General features: G+C 48.8%; 1 protein-coding gene across 8 annotated transcripts in view; it reads right to left on the bottom strand.

Annotated features, from left to right (window-relative positions):
• Positions 1-5483: 5483 nt before the first annotated feature.
• The window catches only part of RREB1 (ras responsive element binding protein 1), a 152187-nt gene continuing 132414 nt past the window's right edge, over positions 5484-25256 (bottom strand). For 6 of the 8 annotated variants that reach the window (XM_012440317.2, XM_012440314.2, XM_012440311.2 and 3 more), the window contains 3 exons: positions 17689-17853; positions 10180-10977; positions 5484-8881 (listed from right to left, as the gene is read on the bottom strand). In XM_012440317.2, coding sequence (XP_012295740.2) covers positions 8424-8881; positions 10180-10977; positions 17689-17853 — 1421 coding nt within the window. In that variant the 3' untranslated portion in view covers positions 5484-8423. The remainder of the gene's footprint in view (positions 8882-10179; positions 10978-17688; positions 17854-25256) is intronic. The other 2 variants (XR_010337523.1, XM_012440319.2) reach the window with 2 other exon arrangements.

Here is a 25256-nt window from a genome sequence, read left to right as displayed (position 1 = left end):
AGGAGAATCACTTGAACCCAAGAAGCAGAGGTTGCAGTGAGTCGAGATTGTGCCATTGCACCCCAGACTGGGCAACAGAAAAAAAAAGACTCCATTTCAAAAAAAAAAAAAAAGAGAGACGTAGACTGAATAGATGCTCTGTGGACGTGGTCACCAGGGCTGAGGCCTGTGGGCGTGTTCACCACAGGGCGAGGCTGCAAAGCGTGACCGTCGGCGGGCAGGTCATCCGAGGCCGTGGTCAACTGGGAGTCAGTGTGGGCTGGGGCCTGTTTGGGAAACGGAGTTTGGATGCGATTCCCCAAGCCTTAGAGGCCATTGGAGGTGTGGGGCAGGGAGGCGCATGGATAAACAGGTGCTTGAGGAACACTGATCAGATGTGTGCCAGCTTCAGCTGTCCTAGCGTCCTCATTCCTAGGTGGGTGCTGGGAAGAAGACAGGCGTCTGCAGGTCCCACCCAAATCCCCCCACCGCCCTCTCCTCACCTCTCAGGCTTCACTGTGAAGCAGGTCAACTTTTTCCAGGGGCAGGAGAATGTGTGGTTCCCTGCTGCTTGAGGGGCTCCGCAGGCCGAAGGCAAGGACTGCTGCTCGTTCTGCCCCTGAGAAAACCGGGCCCAGCTGGTCCGACAACCTCCTCCCTTTTCTACCTGAGGTAGAGCTGGGAGTGGGGCCCGCACGACAAACCCAAGGCCTGTCTTCGGTGACAAGAGCTGCCCTTGGGACTTTCCTCCCTGGGAGCTGCTCCAGCACTCAAGCCTCAGCGCTGCCCTGTGGCGCCCACGCCCCCTTCCCCTTCCCCTTCCCCAGTCGGAGGATCGACCCCTCTGGAGCTGCAGAGGCTTTCAACCGCGATCTTCCCTTCTCTGGAAACATCCAAATCCCCACCCCCTGCCCCAGGCCAGGCCAATCAGATGCGCTGGCCTGGGAATTCCGCCGCAGCAGGGAGAGCCCCAGACCCTTCTTGTGTTCTTGGCCACACAACCCCCTGCCCTTGCCTAGTGATTGCAGCTCCCTTGGTCCCTGGTGGAGACCTGGGTGTGGAGGTAGAGAGGGTCGGGTGGATGCGAGACCTCAGGCATCTGTGGGCACCTGCATATAAGTATCCCTATGCCTAAGGTACTGTGGGCTTGGAGAGCCCACTGGCAGAGCACAGCAGCTTACGCTGTAATCCCAACACTTGGAAGGCTGAGGTGGGAGGATTGCTTGAGCCGAGGAGTTTGAGACCAGCCTGGGCAACAAACATGGTGAAACCTCATCCCACAAAAAATACAGAAAAATTTAGCCGGGCATGGTGGTGTGCACCTTGGTCCCAGCTACTTGGGAAGCTGGGGCAGGAGTATCACTTGAGCTTAAGAGACTGAGGCTGCAGTGAGCTGAGATTGTGTTGCTGCACTCCACCCTGGGCAACTGAGTGAGACCGTGTCTCTTAAAAAAAACAAAACCAGGACAGGTGTGGTGGCTCACATCTGTAATCCCAGCACTTTGGGAGACCAAGATGGGCAGATCACTAGGCCAGAAGTTCAAGACCAGCCTGAGCAACATGGTCAACCTTGTCTCTACTAAAACTACAAAGTGAAAATTAGCCAAGTGTGGTGGCAGACACCTGTAATCCCAGCTACTCTGGAGGCTGAGGCATGAGAATTGCTTGAACCTAGGAGGCAGAGGTTGCTGTGAGCTGAGATCATGCCATTGCACTCCAGCCTGGGCGACAGAGCAGGGCTCCGCATTTTCATTTATCCATATGGATCCCACCACTATGAGCCAGCCCTGGCTGAGGAACAAGTGTGTATCAGGAGACCAAGGACCCAAAGCTCCAGGGAGGTGAGCCAGGTGGAGGCACCTGTTCCTAGATTTGATGCTAATGTCGAGCCCAGCCACAGGTTCTTAGAAGTTCCCTTCTGGGGGTAGGTAGTTCCCAAAGTTGAGTGGGAGCACCTGTGCTGATATAGGTAGGGGAGTGGCTGCAAAAGCAGGGAAAGAGGCCAGAGAGGAGGCTTGAAGGAAGGTTCTGGTACATGTCCTAGATATCAGAGAGTTACCCCAGACCAAACAAAGGCTCCCCTGCAAACAATTTGTCTTGGTGTTAGCTTGAGAGGCAACTAGAGGTACAACTGAGGGGCAGGAATCTGGAACAGTCTTTAACAGAGAGCCCTGGTTTGCAAGCTTTTCTGGGCTTTTGCAAATTCTCTAGGAATCTGCTAAAAATGTATATGGCTGGGTCCCACCCTCCTAAGATCCTGAATCAGTAGATCTGAAATGCAATATTTTTTTTTGAGATGGAGTCTCGCTCTTGTCACTCAGGCTGGAGTGCAGTGATGTCATCTCAGCTCACAGTAACCTCTGCCTCCCAAGTTTAAGCAATTCTCCTGCCTCAGCCTCCCAAGTAGCTGGGATTACTGATGCCTGCCACCACGCCTGCCTAATTTTTGTATTTTTAGTAGAGATGGAGTTTCACCATGTTGGCCAGGCTGGTCTTGAACTCCTGACCTCAGGTGATCCACCTACCTCGGCCTCCCAAAGTGCTGGGATCACAAGTGTAAGCCACTGCACCCAGCCTGAAACGCAAATTTTAACATGCAACACAGAGAATTCTCTTTTAGTGGGTAGGTGAGTGGGTGGGTTGTCCACACAGAGGCACCTGATATGAATAAGAAAAAATGGTCTTGGAGGCTCTGCCCCAGCTAATGTCTCATGGAGCACAGATGAGCCATCCCTGCAGAGCCCTGTCCAACCCACCGAATCCTGAACCAAAGTTTTGGTATTCTTTGTTATGCAGCAAAAGAGAACTGGAACAGTTGGGAATTTACTCAGTGACCCTGGGAATATGTGTGCCAAATATATATGTGCCAAATTGAATCAGTTCCTTGTTTCCTAGGGGCCATGCATTCCTAGTTTTCAGTAACTCCCCTTTCAGTGGAGGACACACACCACCCATGCTCGGGGGCTTCTGTTTTAGGATTTTTCTGGTGGAGAATTTCATCCCAACAAGAGCACTCAATAGCCAGCTGACCTGGGCAGATTATTTCAATGCTCGTCCCTGCTCTGAAGGAATAAGGATTTTTTCTTCACAGCTTACTGAACTTGGCTGAAGACAAGTAACAAAAACCGCAGGAAAACACAGTGTGCAAAATCCTGTACAAACGCATCTGAGAATGAGGAAGGGAAAAGTGAGGCCCAACAAAAGCAGCAACACTCACCGAGTTAGAACGGTGTTTGAGAAGCGAGATGACTTCCTTAATTTTCTTTGTATTTTCCCACAGCTCCTAAATTTTCCACACTGAGCAAGGCGTTACTTTTACGTAAATTCCCATAAAAGAGTCATATCAGATCTGTGGAGGAAGGCGGGGCTGGGGAGCAGCTGAGCCCCCCTTGCTGGCCCCACAGCCTGGGAAGCAGACGCCACTGTGGGGACATTAATTCCAGCCCTGACAGCCAGGCGAGGCTTGAGGTGGAGAACAGCAAGGGCCAGGGATGTCACTTCCCACTGGGCTGTGGCTTCCTTCCCCTAAAAGTAAAATGGGAAAGAAGTGACCGCTTGTTTCTTATTTAGGACACTGACTCCGGCAGCCTAGAATTGGAGGGGACTCTTGTTGTTAAAGAGCAACCTTTAATTACAAGCTTAAAATAAGCTCAGTCATCCTCCCTCGATCCTGGCCTCCTCAGGGAGGTGGTTATGAAGGGGAGAGGCCTGAGCACTCCAGGCCCAAGGCTTGGCGCCAGGACAGGCAAGCAAACAGCTGGTGCTGTTGGCCAGTGGCCGCTAGCTCCTTGGTCCTTTCAAAGTAGCCTTTGGAATCAACGAGGATAGCAAACAAGCAGAAACTCCAGACAAGACTTTTGGGGCACTCGGGTTTAGGCAGCGGCTGGGACTGTGCTGGGGCTGGAGTAGGGACCGTGGAAGGAGCCTCTGGAGGGCCAGGATCAGCACACTCTAAAGCCATATCTGGGCTCTGCCCGCTCCTTCTGAGATGGAGTCTGTCTTCGGCAGGGAGAATCCACAGCCACCTCTGCAGCCGGCTGCTGGGTCCACCTTATTCTGAACTAAGCTTTGGGGTCTAGATTGGAGCTTCTCAAACTGTAATGTGCGCACACATCCACTGTGGCTCTTGTTCAAATGTGGATTCTGACTCAGCAGGTCTGGGTGGGTCAGAGGTTCTCATTTATTTTAATTATTTATTTTTAATTATTATTATTATTTTTTTGAGACGAGTTTCGCTCTTGTTACCCAGACTGGAGTGCAATGGCGCGATCTCGGCTCACCGCAACCTTCGCCTCCTGGGTTCAGGCAATTCTCCTGCCTCAGCCTCCCGAGTAGCTGGGATTACAGGCACGCGCCACCATGCCCAGCTAATTTTTTGTATTTTTAGTAGAGACGGGGTTTCACCATGTTGACCAGGATGGTCTCGATCTCTTGACCTCGTGATCCACCCGCCTCGGCCTCCCAAAGTGCTGGGATTACAGGCGTGAGCCACCGCGCCCGGCTTCAAATTTTTTATGTAGTTTTAGTAGAGACAGGGTTTCACCATGTTGGTCAGCTGGTCTCAAATTTGTGACTGCAAGTGATCCTCCTGTCTTGGCCTCCCAAAGTGCTGGGATTACAGGAGCCTGTGCCCAGCCCAGAGTTGGTTTTTGAGAGCTACTCCCCAGTTATACGAGTTGGAGCTCTGCCAACTGCTGTTTTACTCAAATGTGAGTTTTGACCTGCACCATCCCCAGCCCTGGCGTTGCTGTCCCCTCCCATCTCACCAAAATCTGGTCACACCAACAGATTTTGTTCTCCCTCCACTTGGTGCTGACTCGATCACTTACAGCTGGGTTGGTGGAAGAGGAAGAGGCAAGGTGGACCTCTTAGGCATTCTTGCACAGGAAACAAAAATGCTGGCTTTAGCCAATGACAGAGTGGCCTGCACTGTGGTGCCCCGTTGGGTCCAGCCTGCTGGCCCTGTGCACCCAACACGAGGTCTCCATTCTGAAGTTCTGCCAGTGACCATGCACCTAACTTTCCACAGGCTCTCAAAGCAGCCCTCACAACTGCAGCCAAGTGCTTTTATGTACAGCAGGGTCTTGCTGTGTCCTCCAGGCTGGAGTGCAGAGGCGCAATCATAGCTCACTGCAACCCCAAGCTCGTGATCCTCCTGCCTCAGCCTCCCAAGTAGCTGGGACTACAGGCGTGTGCCACCATGCCCATCTAGTTCTTAAAATGTTTTTGTAGAGATGGGGGGGTCTCACTATTTTGCCCAGGCTAGTCTTGAACTTCTAGTTTCAAGTGATTCTCCTGTCCCGGTCTCCCAAAGTGCTGGGATTATAGGCAAGAGCCACTGCCCCCGCCTCCAGCGCTTTTTAAAAATGCTGCCTGGGTGACAGAGCTTTCCTGTGCACCTGCGACTCCCCCAACAGCACCGCACACCCGTGACCTGCCCCAAGTGGGCTGTGGGTTTGGGGATGGGATCACAGCAAATCACAGGACGGCCACGTGACCAGAAATCTGCTGCTTTTAAAATATAACATTTATTGCTTAGATGGTTTGATACAGAACAGCTTTCTTCTCATTCTGAATTTGGAAGTTCTATACAACTGAATATAAAGAGGAACAAAAAGTACCAAAACCAAACTTGTGATTCTCTGTTCATGTGGCATAAACCAGTTTTGTACATAACATGTAGCAGCAGTTTTTAAGTTCCCTTTAGAAAAATATGAATTCTACAAATTATTGTTTCCTGTTTAATGCATGGGCTGAAATCACTAGGATCAATTTCCTTCTGAAGAAAGGGGAGAGGAAAGAGACGAACAGAGGGTCAGAACGTATGGTGAATCTTTCCGAAACTGGCATCCGACTGTTTATGTAGCTTCCCCAGCGATGCTTGGAAAAGAGCCCTCTGGGTTTTCTTTTGTTTTCACAGCCAGGTGTTACATGTAGTGATTGAATCTCAGCATCATGTCCATTAATCAATGAGAAAAAAAAAAAAAAAAAAAAAAAACTTGCACCTCAAAAAACTTTTCAGAAGATCCATATATATATATTTTTTTGTAAAAGCCCTGAGAGAAGGAGAAAGAGAATCAAACAAAATGTATAGAAACAAATTAGCTGGACATGCAAACTAAGCTATGATTCACCCAGAGTTTAAACAAATCACAAATTTCACAGTTTAATATTGGGGGGTGGAGGGAGGGCAAAAACAACAAACAGGAAATACGTTTCTCCACCTCACTAACGTGGCAAGACCTTATTGACTATGAGGGTACAGATAAGGCTAAGTAAAGCTTTAAATCAATAGTGATTATTGCGAGCGGCAGCCCCGGCTACGCACGTCGCTGGGAGCTGATTACTGCTACATCTCACCGCAGCGTAGAGTTTAGTCACAGCTTCTCCCCACAATATTGCGAGTTTAGTGTGGAGAGTCGCAAAGAAAAAACACAAGAAACCCCAAATAATAATAACAAAAATAACAATAACAACTGTAATAATAATAAAAAAAAAAAGCCTAAGGGATGTATGAACTGGTTTTAACTAAGTAGACCAAGAAATCACTGGTTCTGATTTGCATTCATCTCTACATTAAATAAAACCTTGTTTTTAAACTGGTTCATACATCCCTAATACAGTTAAAAATCATATATACCGCAACCTTTTTTCCTTTCATATGCAAAGATATCACTTTTTATTATCTCAAGAATATCTATCTTCCTTTGAAGTCTGGGAGGTTGGATTTCAGAAATCGGTGAGGTGGTGGAGAGAAAGGGGCGTGCATGTTTCTGTGAGAACAAGTCTAAGAAAAGGAGGAGCATGTGGGGCCAGAAAAGGCCTGGGGAAGGAAGCCAGGGCGCAGGGGTGCCTCCCCAGGGGAAGGCAAGAGGCTCCACGCACTGCAGCAGGCTGACTGGGCTCCCCCCGCCCCAAGGTCTCGGCTGAGAGACCAGAAGCTCAGTTGCAGTGGGCTATATTCTCCTCCCTGCGGGCAGCAAGGGTAAGGGAAGTCTACTGCCTGCATAGGATGCTCACGAGTAAAAAGAATCCTGCTTTTTTGCACCCAGGGGTTTGGACTATTTAAGAAACTAGAAACAGCACATTTATCTTCAAGCACCAACCCCACATCGCAGGAAGGTAAATATAAACCTGTTTCTCATCTGACATCTTGCATGTGTAGTTTTATTACCAGTAGTAGTATTTCCTCACTTTGCAAATGACAGTAGCGCAGCTGGGGAAGGCTTGGATTGGGCTTAGCGGGAAGACTGGGAATACCTCGCTCATGAGTAACGTGCCTGGTCACTGGGTCACTGCTTTGCTTTCTCCAAAGCCATCTCTGCAGTGCTCCGGGCACAACCCTGGCTTCTTGATGCCCGTTCCCTGGATGCACACATCCTCACTCCACCCTCTCTGAGCTGCTCCTGGGCCATGCTTGGGAAGACTGCCCATGGCCAAATTCTGCAGTGACAGAAGAAAGGCTTGTCTCAGTACAGTAGAAGAGCTACCACCCGAAGGTGCCAATCACAGCCGCAGGCACACGTTTACTCGGGGACCTGGGTGCGCCACAGGTCTCCCAGGACAAATATTGCCCATTTTATTCTGCTGACTGCAGAGACCAGCAAACTGATGAACTAATAATAATAATATTAATAATACATATACTGAAAGGGTAAGGGGACAATCAAATATATGCTATCCGTGCATGTTTTCCATAGGTTAAGTTGCCAAGGGAGTAACTCTTCTCTGTAGTTAAGAACGGATGTCTTGAAACTTGAACAGTGACCATGTCTAATGCTGACAGAGTGGAAACGGACAGGAGGCTGAAGCTAGACTCTTTCCCGGTTTTGGCTTGAAACCATATTGGAAACCTTCATCAACCACATCCTGTAATACCAAGGACCAGATGACAACTCCACCATGAAGCACACAGAAAAAAAGGAAAATGTCTATTTGAGAAATTATCATCTTATCCATCTCTCCTCTGGTCATTTACATGAAATTCACATCATTTTCTTCCAGTTATTGGCTATGGGTACCCAAGGGTATGTTTTTTCCTTCTGTTTCCAGCTCACAGAACAAACGGTGCTATCACAGATTCACAAGAACAAGCTCACACACACCAATACAAAATAACGCTAATGCTCAAATGAAGACGTCCTCTCCAGACAATTCATTACAGTATTTGTCCTAAGAAGTCATTTTGGAAAAATATAACACCCATGATGATATGGAGGGATCTGGTAAGTAGTGAAGGCACTGGAATCGGCAGGGGCGGGGCCTCCCACGCAGGCTGCGGTAAGGCTATGGCACTGAGCGTGCGGCCACGCTCCTGCTTGTCTCTCACACTCACTCTCTCTTAATCCCCAACAGCCGAAGGGCACCGGGGAAACCCCATGAAGTATAGACTTGCGACGCTTTGCTCTGCTGGCTTTTGTCTGTGCTGAGGGGGACTGAGGCTGTCACTCCATCCCCAGGAGCTGTGACGCACCGTCAGCTGTGGCCAGGATGGGGTGGGCGGGCCTCTTGCTGCAGGGCTCCAGCAGGTCCTGCCCCAGGGCCGCAGGGCTCTCTGGGTTAAGGTCACCCCGGCCAGGCTCGGATGCCCGCCCTGCTGTGACCTTCTCTTCCCTATGGCTGCAGTCCTTGGTGGCATTGGCCAAGCCCTCCTTCCGGTTCCGGGTGACGGCCATGTGGTTGCTGGCATTGGGAGCCAGATCAGCTTCATTCTCCGAGATGGGGTTGTTGCCGCTGTGGGTGGACTCATTCTCGCTGTCCTCCTCACCCCGCTCATCCTTGTCACTGTCCTTCCCATGGTGTTTGGCATGCCTGGCTTTCTGGTGGATCCGCTGGTGGCGAACCAGGCTGTGCTTTAAGGTGAAGGTTCGCTCGCAGGTCTGACATTTGTATGGCCTTTCCCCTGAAACAATGGAAGAAAGAAAATATGTCCATTAACCAGAAGGCACCAGTACTCACCACACCCTGCTCTGCACAGGAAGAACGAGGCTCCCAGGCTGTGTGCAGGGGGCCAGGACTCCTTCCTACTCAGCCAGAGGCCTCTTACTTGAACCAGCAAACTGAGGATAGACAAGCACTGTTTGCTGGTTCAAGCTCTCAGTTTGAGACGTTCCTTCTGATTCCTCTCTCAATCCAGGCTTTTTCTGGATCAAGAATTAGGCTTTTTCTGGATCAACTCTACATACTGATCCAGAAAACCTGAGTCTGGAAGCAGAACCCTCAGGAGACGTGCAGACTGGCCGCGACCGGAGCCTGGGAAGGAATCTAGAGGGGACCCCTCCCAGGGCTATGCATGGACAGCAGCACCTAAGTCTGAGGCACCAGGTACCCTCTGCATTGCGATGTGGTGCAGGAGGGGCTTTCCTGATGGATCACATGCCAGGCTCAGGGCAGTAGGGCCCACCAGGCTTGTTGGGAGCCCAGGAATAACCCTCTTCTGAGAGCTAAGGACCCTGGGCAGAGCCGACTGAGCTGGGTTGGGGGACATGTGTTCACTGTGGGCTATGGCTGTGACAGGGAGGGAAGCTTCGGCGGAGAGGAGGGACTGGGGTTATTTTGGAAGGAAAAAGGCTGTGTCTCTTGACTTTATGAGCGTATCCAGGTCTTTGTGCCAAAGTAACCACCCCTGCTCTGGGGTCTGCAGCCTCCACCCTGTAGGTGGTGGGTGAGCTCTAGGAGCAGTGTGAAAGGCAGTGGCTAAGGGTCCTGTCCCAGTCACCTCAGCTGGGCTGCATGGCTAAGAAAGGCCCTCCTGACCCTAATGGATCACCCACGGTGCCTGCCCCACAGCAGCCTGGGGCAGTGCCTGTCTTCAAGGCCACAGGACTACACAGGGCCAAGTGGCCCCAAATGCCCAAGCACCCTCTCCTACATACCTCTATGAAACAGGGCAGCTATCACCCCACTCTATGGGTGGGAAGACAGAGACTCAGCAGAGCTAAGAGATGGATCACAGCGCACTCTCAAAAACACAACAGCCGAGGACTCTTGAGTCACCTCCTGCCTGGCTGTAAGAGGACTGTACGGTCTTCAAGGGCTAAGAGGGCAATTCCTTAAAACTCCGGACTTAAAAGGGCACACCTGCAACGTAAGCAAACATTCTCTCGGTGGCCTCCGGCACCATTTTAGGGGAGCTGCTAGGACGGACGTGCCCCACTTGCCTCCTCTTGTTGGGCTGGGGACCTGCCCTGCCCTGGTTACCTGTGTGGGAGCGCATATGCCGGGTCAGGTCCTGCAGCGACCAGAACCGCTTGTTGCACACGCTGCAGACCTTCTTCCTCTTGTCTGCCTTGCTGGCCACGCTTTTGGGGATGTCTGTCTTTGGTTTCTTGTCATCATCGCTCTTCTCCCAGGACCTCTTCTCAGCCGCGCCCTCCCCGTCGGAGGGGCCCTCAGTCTCCTCTGAGGGCTTTTCTGCCGGGGCCTCCTCGGCACCTGGGGCTGACTCTACCACCCCTGCAGGGGTCTCGGGGGGCTTTTCCTCCTGCTCAGGGGCGGGCTGGGGCCCCTCCTCCGCAGTGCTGGCTCCATCGCCCTTCTCGTCCTTGGGCTCCTGGCGGCCGTGCGCTTTCCGGTGGCGGCTCAGGGTGCCCAGGAACTTGAAGCTTTTCCCACAGGTGTCACAGGCGAGCTTCTGCTCCTGCGCGGCCGCGCCCCCGGCGCTCGCCTCTCCCTCGCCCTCGGCCAGCTTGAAGTCCATGAACTTGCTGGCGAAGTCCAGGTCCAGGCTCTGGTTGCTGGCCGCATCCTCCTCTGTGCCGTCGGCGTCGCCGGTGCTCTCCTCGGTGCCATGCGCTTCCTCTGGCTCATGGCTCTCCCTGGGCCCCTGCTCTTCCTGGTGCACAGGCGAGGCCATTTCCACCTTAGCCTGCTCCGCAGGGGCATCCCCTGTGACATGGTGGAGCTCAGTGGTGCCCTCCGACGGCTGCTCTCTGTCATGCGAGGTGAGGTCCAGCACTTCGCCCACGGCGGCCGCTGTCTCTGCATCCGACTGGCTGTCTGCGGGGCAAGCACAGCGGGGAGGGCTCAGAGGGGCGCCACCAGGTACGCCTGTGCCAGGGGCGCCGCCGGGATGGGCTAGACCCACGCTGGCAGCCTGAAACCCAAACCAGTGAGGACTTCTTTCAGCCCAAATCCTCACCACCTGTTACATCCCCTAGGAGGACTAAGATGACTCTGGGGATGTAAGAAAGGCCAAAAAAAAAAAAAAAAAAAAAGCAGCCTCCACATCACCTGTTGTGTTCGCAGGGCTGGCTGTGCCTCTGAGCCCCTGGCTTCCACTGCCCCCGCCCCCAGAAGGTGTGAGTGACTCAGGCAGGGCAGACAGGGGCTACGAGATAGGAGAGGGATGCATTCCAGAGACTCGCAGCACTAGGGAGGTTGAGGAAGCTGAGTTATAAGTTATTTTTCCAGTGCAAAGAGATCATACAAACATGCAACATACACAGGCCCACCCCCAATCCTCCAAAGCATGGTCTCTGAAACTCAGGAATCGACCCCAAGCCTGTATTCTGTGTATATGACACATACACTCTTGCCTGATGCTCATCTCCAGGTGGAGGCTGCAGAGGCCCAAGGGGGCACAGGCAAGCCTGTAGGCTTCCCAGCTGTCAGCCTCCCAGGGGTGGTGGAAACCTTTCAAAGGAAGGGCACTCCTGATGTCAGGCTTGGCAATAGCACACAGGGAGGGGAGCGGACTGTCAATGCCTGTGAACACGAGGGGTTCTGGGTACCAGGCATCTCACCTACCCTGACTTCCTATCTCTTGATTTGTTCTTATCTGTCCATTCCCCTCAGGAAAACTGTATGTGGCTAGCCCACTAATTTTCAATGACCCTCTTAAAGGATGACACAGTTGCAACATTCATGACATGAAAGTGTCAAAAGGCCTTCTCTTTACTAAGGTTGAAATAGGACTTAATAACTTCTTAAAATTATGTGCTATGACAGTGCATCAGAAGCTGGTGGGACCTACCTATTTAGCTGCAGATCCTATGTCTGATTTATTTATTTATTTTTCAAGACGGAGTTTCGCCTTGTTGCCCAGGCTGGCATGCAATGATGTGATCCCTGCTCACTACAACCTCCACCTCCCGGTTTCAAGTGATTCTCCTACTTCAGCCTCCCGAGTAGCTAGGATTACAGGCGCCCACCCACCATGCTCAGCTAATTTTTGTATTTTTAGTAGAGACGAGGTTTAATCATGTTGACCAAGCTGGTCTCGAACTCCTGACCTCGTGATCTGCCCACCTCTGCCTCCCAAAGTGCTGGGATTACAGGTGTAAGCCACTGCACCCGGCCACTGTCTGTTTTATTACTGCAGGGATTCAGAAGTTCCTCTGAGAATCAGGTGAATGAAAGTCATTGTTTTGTAGCACAAGTACAAGATGCCCCTCCCTCAATAGGCCAGATGTGCTTGTAGTCCTTGAGCCAGCAGATTCACCCACTTAACCTGGATTCTCACTTAATGTGATCAGGCATAACTACAATGTCAACCTGCATCCATCACTCCTCCTCAATGTCACATGCTCGATTATATGCTATCAAGGCAGTCAGGAGGATGGGATAAGGAGCTGTCCTGTCCCCTCCTGAGGTCTGAGTAGATACTACCTATTGTTCACACCTGCTTGGGGTTTTAGGCTTACCCACAGCCATCTGCGTATCGCTTCCACTTACTTCATTTCACCTCATTAGTTTTACACTGTCTGCACTTTTTGGCAGCCACTGTTTGGGTATCTCAAAGAGATTTCGGAAGGAAATAGTTACGACATTAATTATTATTATTATTTTTTTGACAGAGTTTTGCTCTTTTGTCCAGGCTGGAATGCAATGGTGTGATCTTGGCTCACTGCAACCTCCACCCACCAGGGTTCAAGTGATTCTCCTGCCTCAGCCTCCCGAGTAGCTGGGATTATAGGCACCTGCCACCATGCCCGACTATTTTTTGTATTTTTAGTACAGATGGGGTTTCACCATTTTAGCCAGGCTGGTCTCGAACTGCTGACCTAGGTGATCCACCTGTTTCGGCCTCCCAAAGTGCTAGTGTTATAGGCATGAGCCGCCGCGCCTGGCCATGAATATAAAATTTTAAAGAAGAAATGATTTTCCGGGCCGGGTGTGGTAGCTCATGCCTGTAATCCCAGCACTTTGGGAGGCCGAGGCAGGTGGATCACGAGGTCAAGAGATCAAGACCATCCTGGTCAACATGGTGAAACCCCGTCTCTACTAAAAATATAAAAATTAGCTGGGCATGGTGGCATGTGCCTGTAATCCCAGCTACTCAGGAGGCTGAGGCAGGAGAATTGCCTGAACCCAGGAGGTGGAGGTTGCGGTGAGCCGAGATCGCGCCATTGCACTCCAGCCTGGGTAACAAGAGCAAAACTCCGTCTCAAAAAGAAAAAAAATAAGAAGAAATGATTTTGGAAAATTATCCAAAACCTTAAATATATGAGTCCTGAGATATGCACACCAATGTCTGGGTCACATTCCAAGGAAAAACCAGACGTTCATTTTCTTGAATCATTTCAACAGAGAGCATCTATAGAATGGATATTGGTATAAACTCTAGAATATAAATACAAAATGCTCAATTTGTTTGTTGGCATTGTGGGTAATTTCCCTCCCTAGAGTCAGGGTCTCCCTATATTGGCCTAGGCTAGTCTCAAACTCCTGGGCTCAAGGGATCCTCCTGCCTTGGCCTCCCAAAGTGCTGAGGTTACAGGCATTAGCAACCATGCCTGGACTTTTTAGGCAAAAAAAAATTTTTTTTTGGGATGGAGTATTGCTCTCTCACCCAGGCTGGAGAACAGTGGTGAGATCTTGGCTCACTATAACCTCCGCCTCCCTGGTTCAAGCAATTTTCCTGCCTTAGCCTCCCAAGCAGCTGGGATTACAGGGGTGAGCCACCAGGCCCGGCTAACTTTTGTATTTTTAGTGGACCAGGGTTTCACCATGTTGGCCAGGCTGGTCTCAAACTCCTGACCTTAGGTGATCCACCCGCCTGGCCTCCCAAAGTTCTCGGATTACAGACATGAGCCACCGCACCCAGCCGGTAATTTTTAAAAGAAGGTTTAATCTCTGGTTACTTCCTCTTTGTCCCAGTATATCCTAGACTACTTCCATTAATTTTTTTTCTTTCAGCAAATAACATGCATTATTTTAACTGCATAGAACATACTTAAGATGATAAACCTTGTAAAAAATTAAAATAAAATTTGAAACCAAACCCAAATAAATATACTAAGATTAAATTGTTCCTGCTCTTGGGCCCTTCCTTTGCATGGATAATGGAGAGACATCACCTGGAGTACAATGAAAAGCCAACTCCCTTTGGCACGGGGCTTGGTTGTATTCTACCAACCCCCCACTAGGGGGAGTGTTTTAGCAGGGTAGGCAGTGCCCTTCACATTCTACGCAATGACTGTTGATTTTTATCAGTGATTCTCATGAACAAAAAACTTCACCTCTTCACATATCATGAATAGCCAACCTATTAAGGCCAGGTGCTTTATAATCCCCACTCTCAACACCCAGCCTCCCAAATGCAGGTAGCTGAGCTGATGACTTTTTATAAGCAATGCTACCTTAAAAATATGCAGTTTTCTCCTCTCCCTATCAGTCCCTCAGTTTGTGTTGTTCAACAACTGAGAAAACAGCTAGAGGAAGCAGAAGGAATCCTGGTAGATAATAAACCTGCAGCTCCTCCTACAGGACAGTGGAGGCATCCCTAGTCAGCTCAACAATTAAAGATCTAGTGCTTCCTAAAAATCACATGTGCCTCAACCGATGGGACAGACTACCAACCTAAGTAATTATCTGACCCGGCAGGGGTGCCTCTGTGGGGAAGCCACTGTGTCTGCACTCTATCCAAAGCATTTGAGGACTGAGAGGGTTTCCTGAGGTGCAGTCCATGCTGGTACATGGGACTTCTGGGCTGGTAAAGGTGGCCACCATTAAGGGAGAGTTTAAACACTTTCATGTTTATATGGATTAAAAACAGCCCTATGTAGGTGCCTACGAACGCAAAGATGAGGCATCACTGGAGGAAGGACCAAGGGCATATCATCCTCAAGGGCCGAAGGGGCCAGGGTGCCTCTCTGTCCAGGACAGAGAATGAAGAATTTCAGTTGAAATTTGAATATTCAAAATAGATCTTTAAGGGAAAACTGCCCCCAATGTGGCATTTTTAGCATTCTTTTGGGGGAATATCTGGAGAACATAAGGTCTTTCTTTCATGAAAGACCTTATGTGACTGAAAAAAGTCAGACCATGGGCCGGGTGCGATGTAATCCCAGCACTTTGGGAGCCGAGGCGAGCGAATCACAAGGTCAAGAGCTCGAGACCATCCTGGCTAACAAGGTGAAACCCCGTCTCTACTAAAAACACAAAAAAATTAGCTGGGTGTGGTGGCACGTGCCTGTAGTCCCTGAGGCAGGAGAATCGCTTGAACCCAGGAGGTGGAGGTTGCAGTGAGCTGAGATTGTGCCACCATCTCAAAAAAAAAAAAAAAAAAAAAAGTCAGACCTACGTTATAAAACATGTTTAGAAATTTTAAGAAAAATGCCACCTAGGCATATAAGCCTAGAAAACCCCTCAAGGACTTCCTTGGTCATTTCCTTTTTTTTTTTTTTAAGTGGTCTTTCAAAGCCTTACTTTTTTGAAGCCTTCACCCCATGCCCATCAAGCTCACCTGGTTTTTCAAATCCTCCTTGAAATCACTAAATTCTGCCTCCCTGACCTTTCTTCTCTCCCACTTAGATCTCAGTCCCGTTTCTAACCATGGACTGTGACCACAACTAAATCAAACATTTTCTCTTTGCTGGTTTCACATTACAACTTTCACTGACTTTTCTTTTTCTAGAGGCTTCGTCCCTTCAAGAAAAACTATGTAACTTCCGGGGTGGGGTGGAGGTGGGAAAAAGCCTTGCTGAGATTTGGAAAACAAAACTTATGACTGCAAACTTATAAATATACTTGGTGCTGAACCGAAGCTAAGACCATACATTCCGACTCAGCTTTGTGTCTGCACATGTCAGCAGGAGCCCCAGCCTTTGTTCTTCCCTTATGATAAAGAAGCTGAATGCAAAATGCATCCAGCAAGGAGTTACTAAGCCTGATTTGTAAACATGGAAACCCAAGGGCTCCCTCTAAACTCCTTCAGTTACCAGCTGCTTTCCCTACCGTGGGACCACTATGGGAAGATCACAAGGCCGTTTTCTAAACCAGACTCAAAGAAAATGTTCCAGACTAACAGGTAATGTGGTGGCCGATGGTTGAACATTAACAGACTGGTCTGAAGCAAACGCGTGCCTGTCAGCACTGGTGTGACTTCCTGGGGGCTGCACTGCAGGCCATCTTTGGCTCACAGGGGTCCAAGTTAGGGGAAGATTCCGTGCACACCCACGTCTTTCTTCACTCAAAGATCCTGGTGAGCTATGTGGAAGTGGAAGCTGGGGAAGCAGTAAGCAAACCAGCTTACACTTTTGTACCTTTAGAGGGTCTGATCTAGACTGGCAGCCAAGCAGTCAAGAGCACTCACAGTTGGTTTCACCAGGGCTCAGTGGGAGGCGCAGGGAGGGGCAAAGGTTGGCCTCTCCACTTCAGAGGCAGCCCGAACCCCTGTTACTAAGGTAAAAACAAGGGGGCTGAGATTAATGCCCAACCCTCTGTCCACACTGACTCCTGAGGCAGGTGTGCCTCCCAACTATAGGGTATCCCATCTCCACTCTAGTCTGAGGAACAGAAGTCACAGGATGCAATTACAACCCTTGAAAAACAGCTGGGTGATCTCTTTGCAGCCATGAGGTAGTGTCAGATTTTCAAGACCTGCAGAACTGGACCGAGCACCAAGATGCTGTCCCTGTTACTAACCAGTGCCAACTGGCGGGGTGTCTAAGTGGCCTGCAGCAGGCTGGTTTTTGTTTGCTCTTGGGGGTGAGGATGGAGAACCCCAGCAGTCCAAGCAGATGGAGTGTACTAATAGAGGACATGAGTAAATTCAGAAACTGTAAGGGAAAAAAGGTGGCAGAAGACGTATCAGGCAGCCGTTAATTGCTCTTTGGGTGCTGCAGGGAGGAAGCACACATCAGCACAGGAGAATAATACCCGGATTCAGGTCAAGCAGAGATGTGATTAAAGAAAGGACATGCACAGTGCTTTTTCAAACAAGGACACAGTTTTATACCAGGAAGAGAGTTATTGAAAAGAAGAACACCACATCCCTCTGTGCCCCTCCCAATCAAGGGCTCAGCACCCCTAGGTTCCTCCGGTACCCTGACATCCCAGAAAGCCCAGGCCTGCTCCCAAGGAAGCTGAAGAGGCTAGGGATCCCCTAACCTTTAAGGTTTCACATCCCCTTTAGATGAGTTCATACCCAGGGCTGAAGTTGTAGGCCTTCCCGTATATCCCACCTCCCAACATCGAGAACAAAGGCCTCTTCTGCCAGGAGGGTGACAGATCTTCCCTAGCAGCCCTGAGAGTCACCGAGGGGCACTGTCACTATTTCCTGCTGTATGTCTAGGTGATCTGACCCAGAAGTCACACTCCCTCCCAATAGTCAGTAGGGCCCACCTTTCTATTAATAGGCTGCGGGCTGAATCCTACAGAGATGTGAACAAGCAGCCCCACAGCTTGGACCAGAGTTTGCTACAACTCTTAACTGAACTCCTCTCTCTCCCTCTCTCTGGGTTCTCGTTCACCTGGCGGCACTACCTGTGCTATCATGGGATCCAACATCACTCTCTTTTGACTGGGGGATAAGCCCGTTTCTTCTCAGGGAACAGGTGGTAACTCCGTGTTTGCGCAACTGGTGGCGTTCACAGTTAGATTTGGTAGAAAAGAAGGCATCGCATTTTTGACAAGGGAAGGGTTTCTGACCTGAAGCAGGAAAAAAAATATATATTTATCTGGCTTTCTACTGCAATGGAAAAGAAAAATCGCTTTTGTTCATTCTCTGGGATCACTGGCGGTTGTTCCCCCCTCCTCCACCCATTCCTTTTAAGAAAATTAACAAAACACATTTAAAAAAAAAAAAAAAGAGAACATCAATGACTAAAATGATCATTCTCCCTTTTCCTAAGTGGAATGGAATGTAAATTTTTGTCATCAAAATACTAAAAGAAATGAAACTGAAGTATATACATTTAAAGTAAAATAATGGTATATTAAAATATTAAATAATGACAAGAAAAAATAAAAGTGAATAAAGAGATTTTAGAGCACAGCAAGAAAACACCTATATTCCATCACGAAGAGAAGGACGACCTCTAACAAGTTCTAGTGTGGCAAGGACACCGTAATATGGATGTTACGAAATCCAATGGGGAACTCCTGGGTATCTTTGGGGGGCCCATGAAGAGAAGTCAGGGAGAACCCCCCGGCCAGGGTGGCCAGTCCCCCTTCCTGGCCTTGGTGGCTGTGTCCCTCCCACAGGAGAATGGCAGCAGTGAGTTCTGACTTCCTAGGACAACTCCTGTCTGACTTGCCGAGACATCCTGCAGTGACCTCTGCTCAAGGTCACTGTGATCCTAGCTGGCAAGAGTCAGGAGGTCTTCTCATTACACTAAAGGTTCTTTGTTCCCCCGACTCCAAGCGTGGTTGCAAATGAGTGACCAATACATAACTATGTCTGCATTACATCACGTGCTCCACTCAACAGATGTGCATGTGAAGAGGACACACTGACAGCCCTGCCTCGCCCCTAGATCCATCCCGAACGCACAGATAGGTGAGCCACTGTGAGAGGCACAGTCCCCTCCTGCTTCAGTCTGCCTATCCTATCCTTTTACTTGGATTCCTCTGTGCTATAAACATCATGTTTCAAAATGCAATCCAGGCTCCTCTGCAACTTGTCCTAAGTTTTTGTGGATGCATGTGAGGGAGAAAGAAAGCACAAGGGAAAACGGGTGAGGAGAGGAAGAGAGAGGAACAGGGAAGGGATCAGGAGCCTTCAGGAGATGGAAGTCAGTGGTGCATCCTTTGCATATCACTGAATTCCTCCCTTTCTCCCAAGTTGTTAAGAGTCCAAGGTCCCAGTGCTAATGTTACAGGGTAAAAGGTTTTATGTGTTAACCAACATGACTCCAGAGCTGGGGCCCAGTACTTTTGTCTCATAACCTTGGGATTGCCACAATTAAACACAGCTCCCTGGAAACACAGATCACAGGGGCCTCCGGTGTTCGTTTAATGTCGATAGAAGTCTGAACTAGTGCAGGTGCCCAAGGCCATGCACCCCCCTGCAAATGCACAGCAAGGGCCTGGCACCTGGAGACCAGTCAGAAGGGGCCATATGTTTTCCCAGGGGAAGGAAGGACTAGCCTTGACAGGCACTGCTGTGTCACATGACTCCAGGGGGCGACATTCGTACAGAGCCTGAAGGTGTGGACCTGGCACTGCTCCCATGACAGCATGGCCACAATTTCACATCAGGAGTAATAATCAGAGACAGGGGACATTGATTCCCTCCCGAGCTGAAAGGCCCTTTTAGACTATGCTTACAAATCTCCTTGGGAGCTTTTAACAAAAAATATGCTTGCAACAATCAAAGACCACAGAGGGCAGAATCACGAAACCCAGAAACCCAGACTGTATGCTTCTGAGGAGCTACACAAGGCGCCCTAAACAGAAATGGAGAACCCACTGATTGCTTTCAGAGTCTCCTCATATCATTCTGTAGGTGTTTTCTGCTAAATTTATTTTTAAGACATTCACATTTTAAAAAAAGTATGAATAGTTGTATTTACAGTGTTTATGGTGCACCTTCCAAATTACTTCTTGCCGTCATGCATGGTGGCTCACGCCTGTAATCCCAGCACTTTGGGAGGCCGAGGTGGGTGGATCACGAGGTCAAGAGATCGAGACCATCCTGGTCAACATGGTGAAACCCCGTCTCTACTAAAAATACAAAAAATTAGCTGGGCATGGTGGCGCGTGCCTGTAATCCCAGCTACTCAGGAGGCTGAGGCAGGAGAATTGCCTGAACCCAGGAGGCAGAGGTTGCGGTGAGCCGAGATCGCGCCATTGCACTCCAGTCTGGGTAACAAAAGCAAAACTCCGTCTCAAAAAAAAAACAAAAAAACAAACAAACATTAGCGAGGCATGATGGTACACACCTGTAATCCCAGCTACTTGGGAGCTGAGATGCAAGGATCGCTTGAGCCTGGGAGGCAGATATGTAGTGAGTGGAGATTGTGCCACTGCACTCTAGCCTGGGTGACAGAGAGACTCTGTCTCAAAAATAAAATAAAATGAAAAAAATTACTTCTTGTTTTTCATTTAAAACTGAGCGCAGTATCTAATAATTTCAAGTGAAAATAAAAGTACTTTTAACATTTTATTGTCAAAAGGCAACACTGCTGCTTCTCTGAGTCTGGCCAGATTGAGAAGAGGAAAACAAGCAGCTACTATGACAGGAATCTTAATTTCAAAGAAAATGATCAGCTTCGCTCATGGTTTACTCTGTAATTTCCACATTAGTGAGTGTGTCACCTTTACAGTTGTTTAGGACTGCCAGGCTAACGTCCCCATGCGAAGGTCCCTATTACTGCTAAATTCAGAAAACAATCCACGATGCCAAAGTATTGCATCAAATTATGAAGGTTCCCAAAATGACAGGACAACTCACACGAGTCATTAAAAGCTCACATTTCACTGTGTTAAGTCTGACTTTTTAATAGCAGTGGGCTCTCTGGATCGCAAGGATGCAGGAAAACATGGGCCCTTTTAGCATTTTATAATAACACAGGTTTCCAAAACACTTGTTGGCCAGTCATCTATATGGCAAGCAGCAAATGATTTTCTTTATTTCATAGCTGCCACGAATGACTGCTTTAGGAGGGGTATTTGTAAAAGCACCTGTAACCACAGGGAGTTATCTACACACTCAGGACCTACAGCATTCCGTGAGCCCCACCATGAGTATTTAAATCATCAGCCAGCTAGGCAGAGTGGCTCATGTCTATAATCCCAGCATTTTGGGAGGCCAAGGGAGATGAATTGCTTGAGCCCAGGATTTCAAGGCAACATAGTGAGACCCTGTCTCTACAAAAAATTTAAAAAATTAGCTAGAGCCGGGCGCGGTGGCTCACGCCTGTAATCCCAGCACTTTAGGAGGCCGAGGCGGGTGGATCACGAGGTCAAGAGATCGAGACCGTCCTGGTCAACATGGTGAAACCCTGTCTCTACTAAAAATACAAAAAGTTAGCTGGGCATGGTGGCGCGTGCCTGTAATCCCAGCTACTCAGGAGGCTGAGGCAGGAGAATTGCCTGAACCCAGGAGGTGGAGGTTGCAGTGAGCCGAGATCGCGCTATTGCACTCCAGCCTGGGTAACAAGAGTGAAACTCTGTCTCCAAAAAAAAAAAGACAAAAAAAACATTAGCTAGGCATGGTGGTGTGCACTTGTAGTCCCAGCTACTTGGGGGGCTGAGGCAGGAGGATCGTTTGAACTCAGCGAAGAGTTCAAGGCTGCAATGAGCTGTGATCACCCCACTGTACTCTAGCTGGGGTGCATGGGTGACAGAGCAAGACCCTGTCTCAAAAAAAAAAAATCCCAAAAAAACAAAAACAAAAAATTGGCCAGTATTTACTCTCCAGAACAGTCAAGAAATGAAGAAGGGCATTGGGGCAAGAGAAGAATGAGCAGTGAGAATAGTCTGATGAGGAGACTGGGACCTTGGCCACCAAGATGATCAAGAAAACAGAACTGAAAATACTTCTGTTCATTTTTCAAAGACAATCAAGGTTAAAAAGGTGGGGTCAAACTAGCACGGACAACCTTACACTTGCTTTTCTTTCTGTTAACAAGATGACAGCCTAAGCCGCCCAGCTTCTCTCCATCCTCCTCTACCCCTGTGTGAAGGCATCTTTCTTTGGGTATTTTCTCTCTGTATTTGGCAGAAGTGTACACAGGACTGGGTAAAAATGACCAAAGCTGTCTTTTAAGAAAGCTAAAAGTAGCCAAATACAAGTGGTGTCCCAGGTGCTTTCCACGTTCAGGTTTGGATGACTCACTGACTGAAGCTCTGACCCTCACTGCCAGGTAGGAGCAGGGAGGAGATGGTGTGGGTGGAAAGCCCAAGGCAGCTCAGAAAAGGCACTCAAAGCACAAGTGAGAATGTGAGCAAGCCAGGAAGCCCAGAACGGACATCCCATAGTCCTAAGCCCATCACTGCAGGACAAGGAACCAGAGCAAAGGGAAGGAGGAAGAAAATGAGGACAGAGGCTGGAACAGACTGGCTGTGTTTTCTGGCACCCTCTCCTCCACCTGTGGCCTAAAAACACACGAGATGCTCCCGAGGGGTAAAGGCAGGAACAGTGCACTCTTGTTTCCTATGAGGTGGCATGTTTAGGTACAGAAAGGTAAGGAACCAGGAACTGTCCTCGTCAGCAGGAAACTATGGGCTGGGAGGGAGCTGGAGAGGAGTGGAAGGAGGAGGAAAGGCAGGTGCATGTGGAGACTGTGCCAGGGGGTATGAAAAATGACAGTTATGCCAGCTTCCTCATCAGGTTCCTGGAACCTGAGCCGGGAGCAAGAAAAGGTTGAGGCCACTTGCTCCTTGCCAGCAGCCAGCAGATATACCCCTCACTGGACAGTGAACACCAGATCTGCTTCTTGCTGCCCCTTTGAGGATTGGGTGGACTGGAGAATATGTGTTTGAGACAAAGTACAGACAGTATAGTAATTTGGTAAGGGGGTAGGAGGAGGCCGGCATTCAAGGTGTAGACAGTTTGTTTAAATGCAGTCCAAAACCGGATGCTGCTCAATGCTTCTGGCTGGAACGCAGCTAGATTCTAACACTACACTCAAAAACACAAAACGGCCAGGCACAGTGGCTCACGCCTGTGATCACAGCACTTTGCAAAGCCAAGGAGTTCAAGATCAGCCTGGGTAATATGGTGAGACCTCGTCTCTACAAAAGCAAAAAATTAGAAAAAACAAAAATATCCCATGAAACATCTTCCCTGAATAACACCTTTGTTGGCAGGGTGGCTGCAGAGTCAATGTTTAATGTGTACACTTAAGACTTTTTTTCAAAGTTCTGGAGAGAGCATCTCACAGAAGCCTAGGGAGCCAAGGATCCACGTGGCTCTCAGTGATAGCAGAGCTGCCTACCAGGAAAAACAGCGGGTCTGTGGGGAAAGGGGCCCATCAGATGACTTTCTAGGCTGCTTTCAGCTCTAATGCTCGATGAATGAAAAATGCTCTAACATGACACTGGATGTAGCCAAGTGCTCGATATAACATGATTTAGTGGTGGTGATGCTGAACATCCCTGGAAGCTGAGAGTGAAGCACAGCAAAAAAGGTAATGAAGCTCAATGGGCACCAATCTTCATACAGTGTCTATGCATGTGGCTAACATGATTCTGTAGTCATTAAGTCTCAAATTAGTAACATTCTGATCCACGGCAGTGTCCCCCCTTATCTCAAACTACTTCCCAATCTTCTGCATGTACACATGTGGGAACACAGGGAGGCACGGAAATGCACCCTGCCCGCCTTCCGCCTTCACACAGAGGACATACCGGGCACACACACCATGACGGGGGCAGGGCAGCTGCACAGAACCTGACCCTGGCTTGGAACGGTAGCTCCATCTCTTATTCCCTATATGGCTGTAGGCAAGTTGCTCAGGTCCTTAAGTAAACCTCAATTTCCTCACGGCAACAAGTGGATGACATCACCCTCATAGGACTGTCATGAAGACTAGCTCTACCGAGAACATATTATTATAGTATACAGGGACTGGGCCAAAGCAGACACATCTATCGAGGTTATCAGTAACTTTGAAGGCACAAGAGGCAGAATGTTTATATTTATATCTACCCCATCCTATCTCAAACAGACCTCCTGCTTTCTTGCTCAGGTTCAGATGCTACTAAATTTTAAGCCAATGCTGACATTTTGGCATTCCAAAGCCAGGCAATCATGACTGGATTCACAAGTGGGAACACATATCAGGCATCTGCAAAAACCTGGGCACAACTCTTAAAAAAGGAAGTACTGGAGGAGGAGGATGGGAGGCCAAGGAAGGGCAGGAGCCAGGCCAACCATCAGATCCAGACCATCTGCTTTCCGAAAAGTGGTGACAGAAAGACTCACTTCTCCATAGACTCTCAGTAGGCGACAAACAGGTGGCACCCAAAAAGGGTAACAAAATAGACTGCTGTAAGGGGCACCTTCTATTACAGATGCATTTTCTTTTCTGAACTGCTGTCTTCATTAGAATGGTTGCTTTACTTGTCAGGCTTAAACTATTTCAACAGGGAGACAGTGGTCTGAAAGGGCAGCACATACTTTACAAACCTAGAAATACTGGTTCTCCTTGAGTCCTCCCTGGATAGGCACTCCTGACTTGCTACTCCTTAATCCCTGGATTCGAAGACCCACTGTACCAGAAAGAAATGCTTGTCTGTGTGGCAAGCTCTGGTGACCAGTGTAGCCTCTGAGAGACCTATCACTCCCGGCCACGACTCTCTCTGCCCCCCAGCTTCCTCTCCCTCCCCAGGCTCCATTCTGCACACTGTTCAGGTATCCAGGGGTGATTCCATGACCTCCCTCCTGCTGTTCCACCTCATCTAAGAGAAACAGCCTTTCACGAGCTTCTCCAAAGTTTTGTGGGATGATCAACTCCATGTAATGCGTTTCCACTTGGATACATAGCACAGCTCACACCAATTCCCACAACCCACCCTCAACATCCTGTCATAAACCTCCTGACTACCTTGGGTTACCATATTTAGCGCAAAAAGAAAAACCCACAAAAAAACCAGGATGCCCAGAGCTAAATTTGAATTTTGGATAAACAAATAATTTTTTAAGTATATCTCAAGTACTAAATAAAAATACTTATACTAAAAATTATTTGTTGTCTATCTGAAATTCAAATTTAACTGGTGTTCTGTATTTTATTTGCCAATCCAGTACCATTTGGTTTTGGGCCCTATCTATTTATTAATATTTTGGTTGTAAACTCCAAAAAGGTAAGGATCTCACTTAATTTGCCCTTAGTTCAATGACATAAGTCATTGAATATTGAGACTGTTCACTGAGAAAATTCAGAAAATTATATTTCAGATGAGAGTTGTACTAGAAGTATCTGATAAAAAAATTAAAGTACATTCCTATCCTAAACTGCTCTTTAAAAACCAACTTATAGAAACTGACATTTGAAAAATACTTTTGGGCAGGCCGGGTGTGGTGGCTCATGCCTGTAATCCCAGCACTTTGAGAGGCTGAGGCAGGCAGATCACCTGAGGTCAAGAGATCGAGACCAGCCTGG

Source organism: Aotus nancymaae, unplaced genomic scaffold (assembly GCF_030222135.1).
Source record: "Aotus nancymaae isolate 86718 unplaced genomic scaffold, 86718_ANA_hifiasm-v0.15.2.pri h1tg000051l, whole genome shotgun sequence".
Lineage (NCBI taxonomy): Eukaryota > Metazoa > Chordata > Mammalia > Primates > Aotidae > Aotus > Aotus nancymaae.
This window is presented reverse-complemented; position numbering and strand designations above follow the sequence as displayed.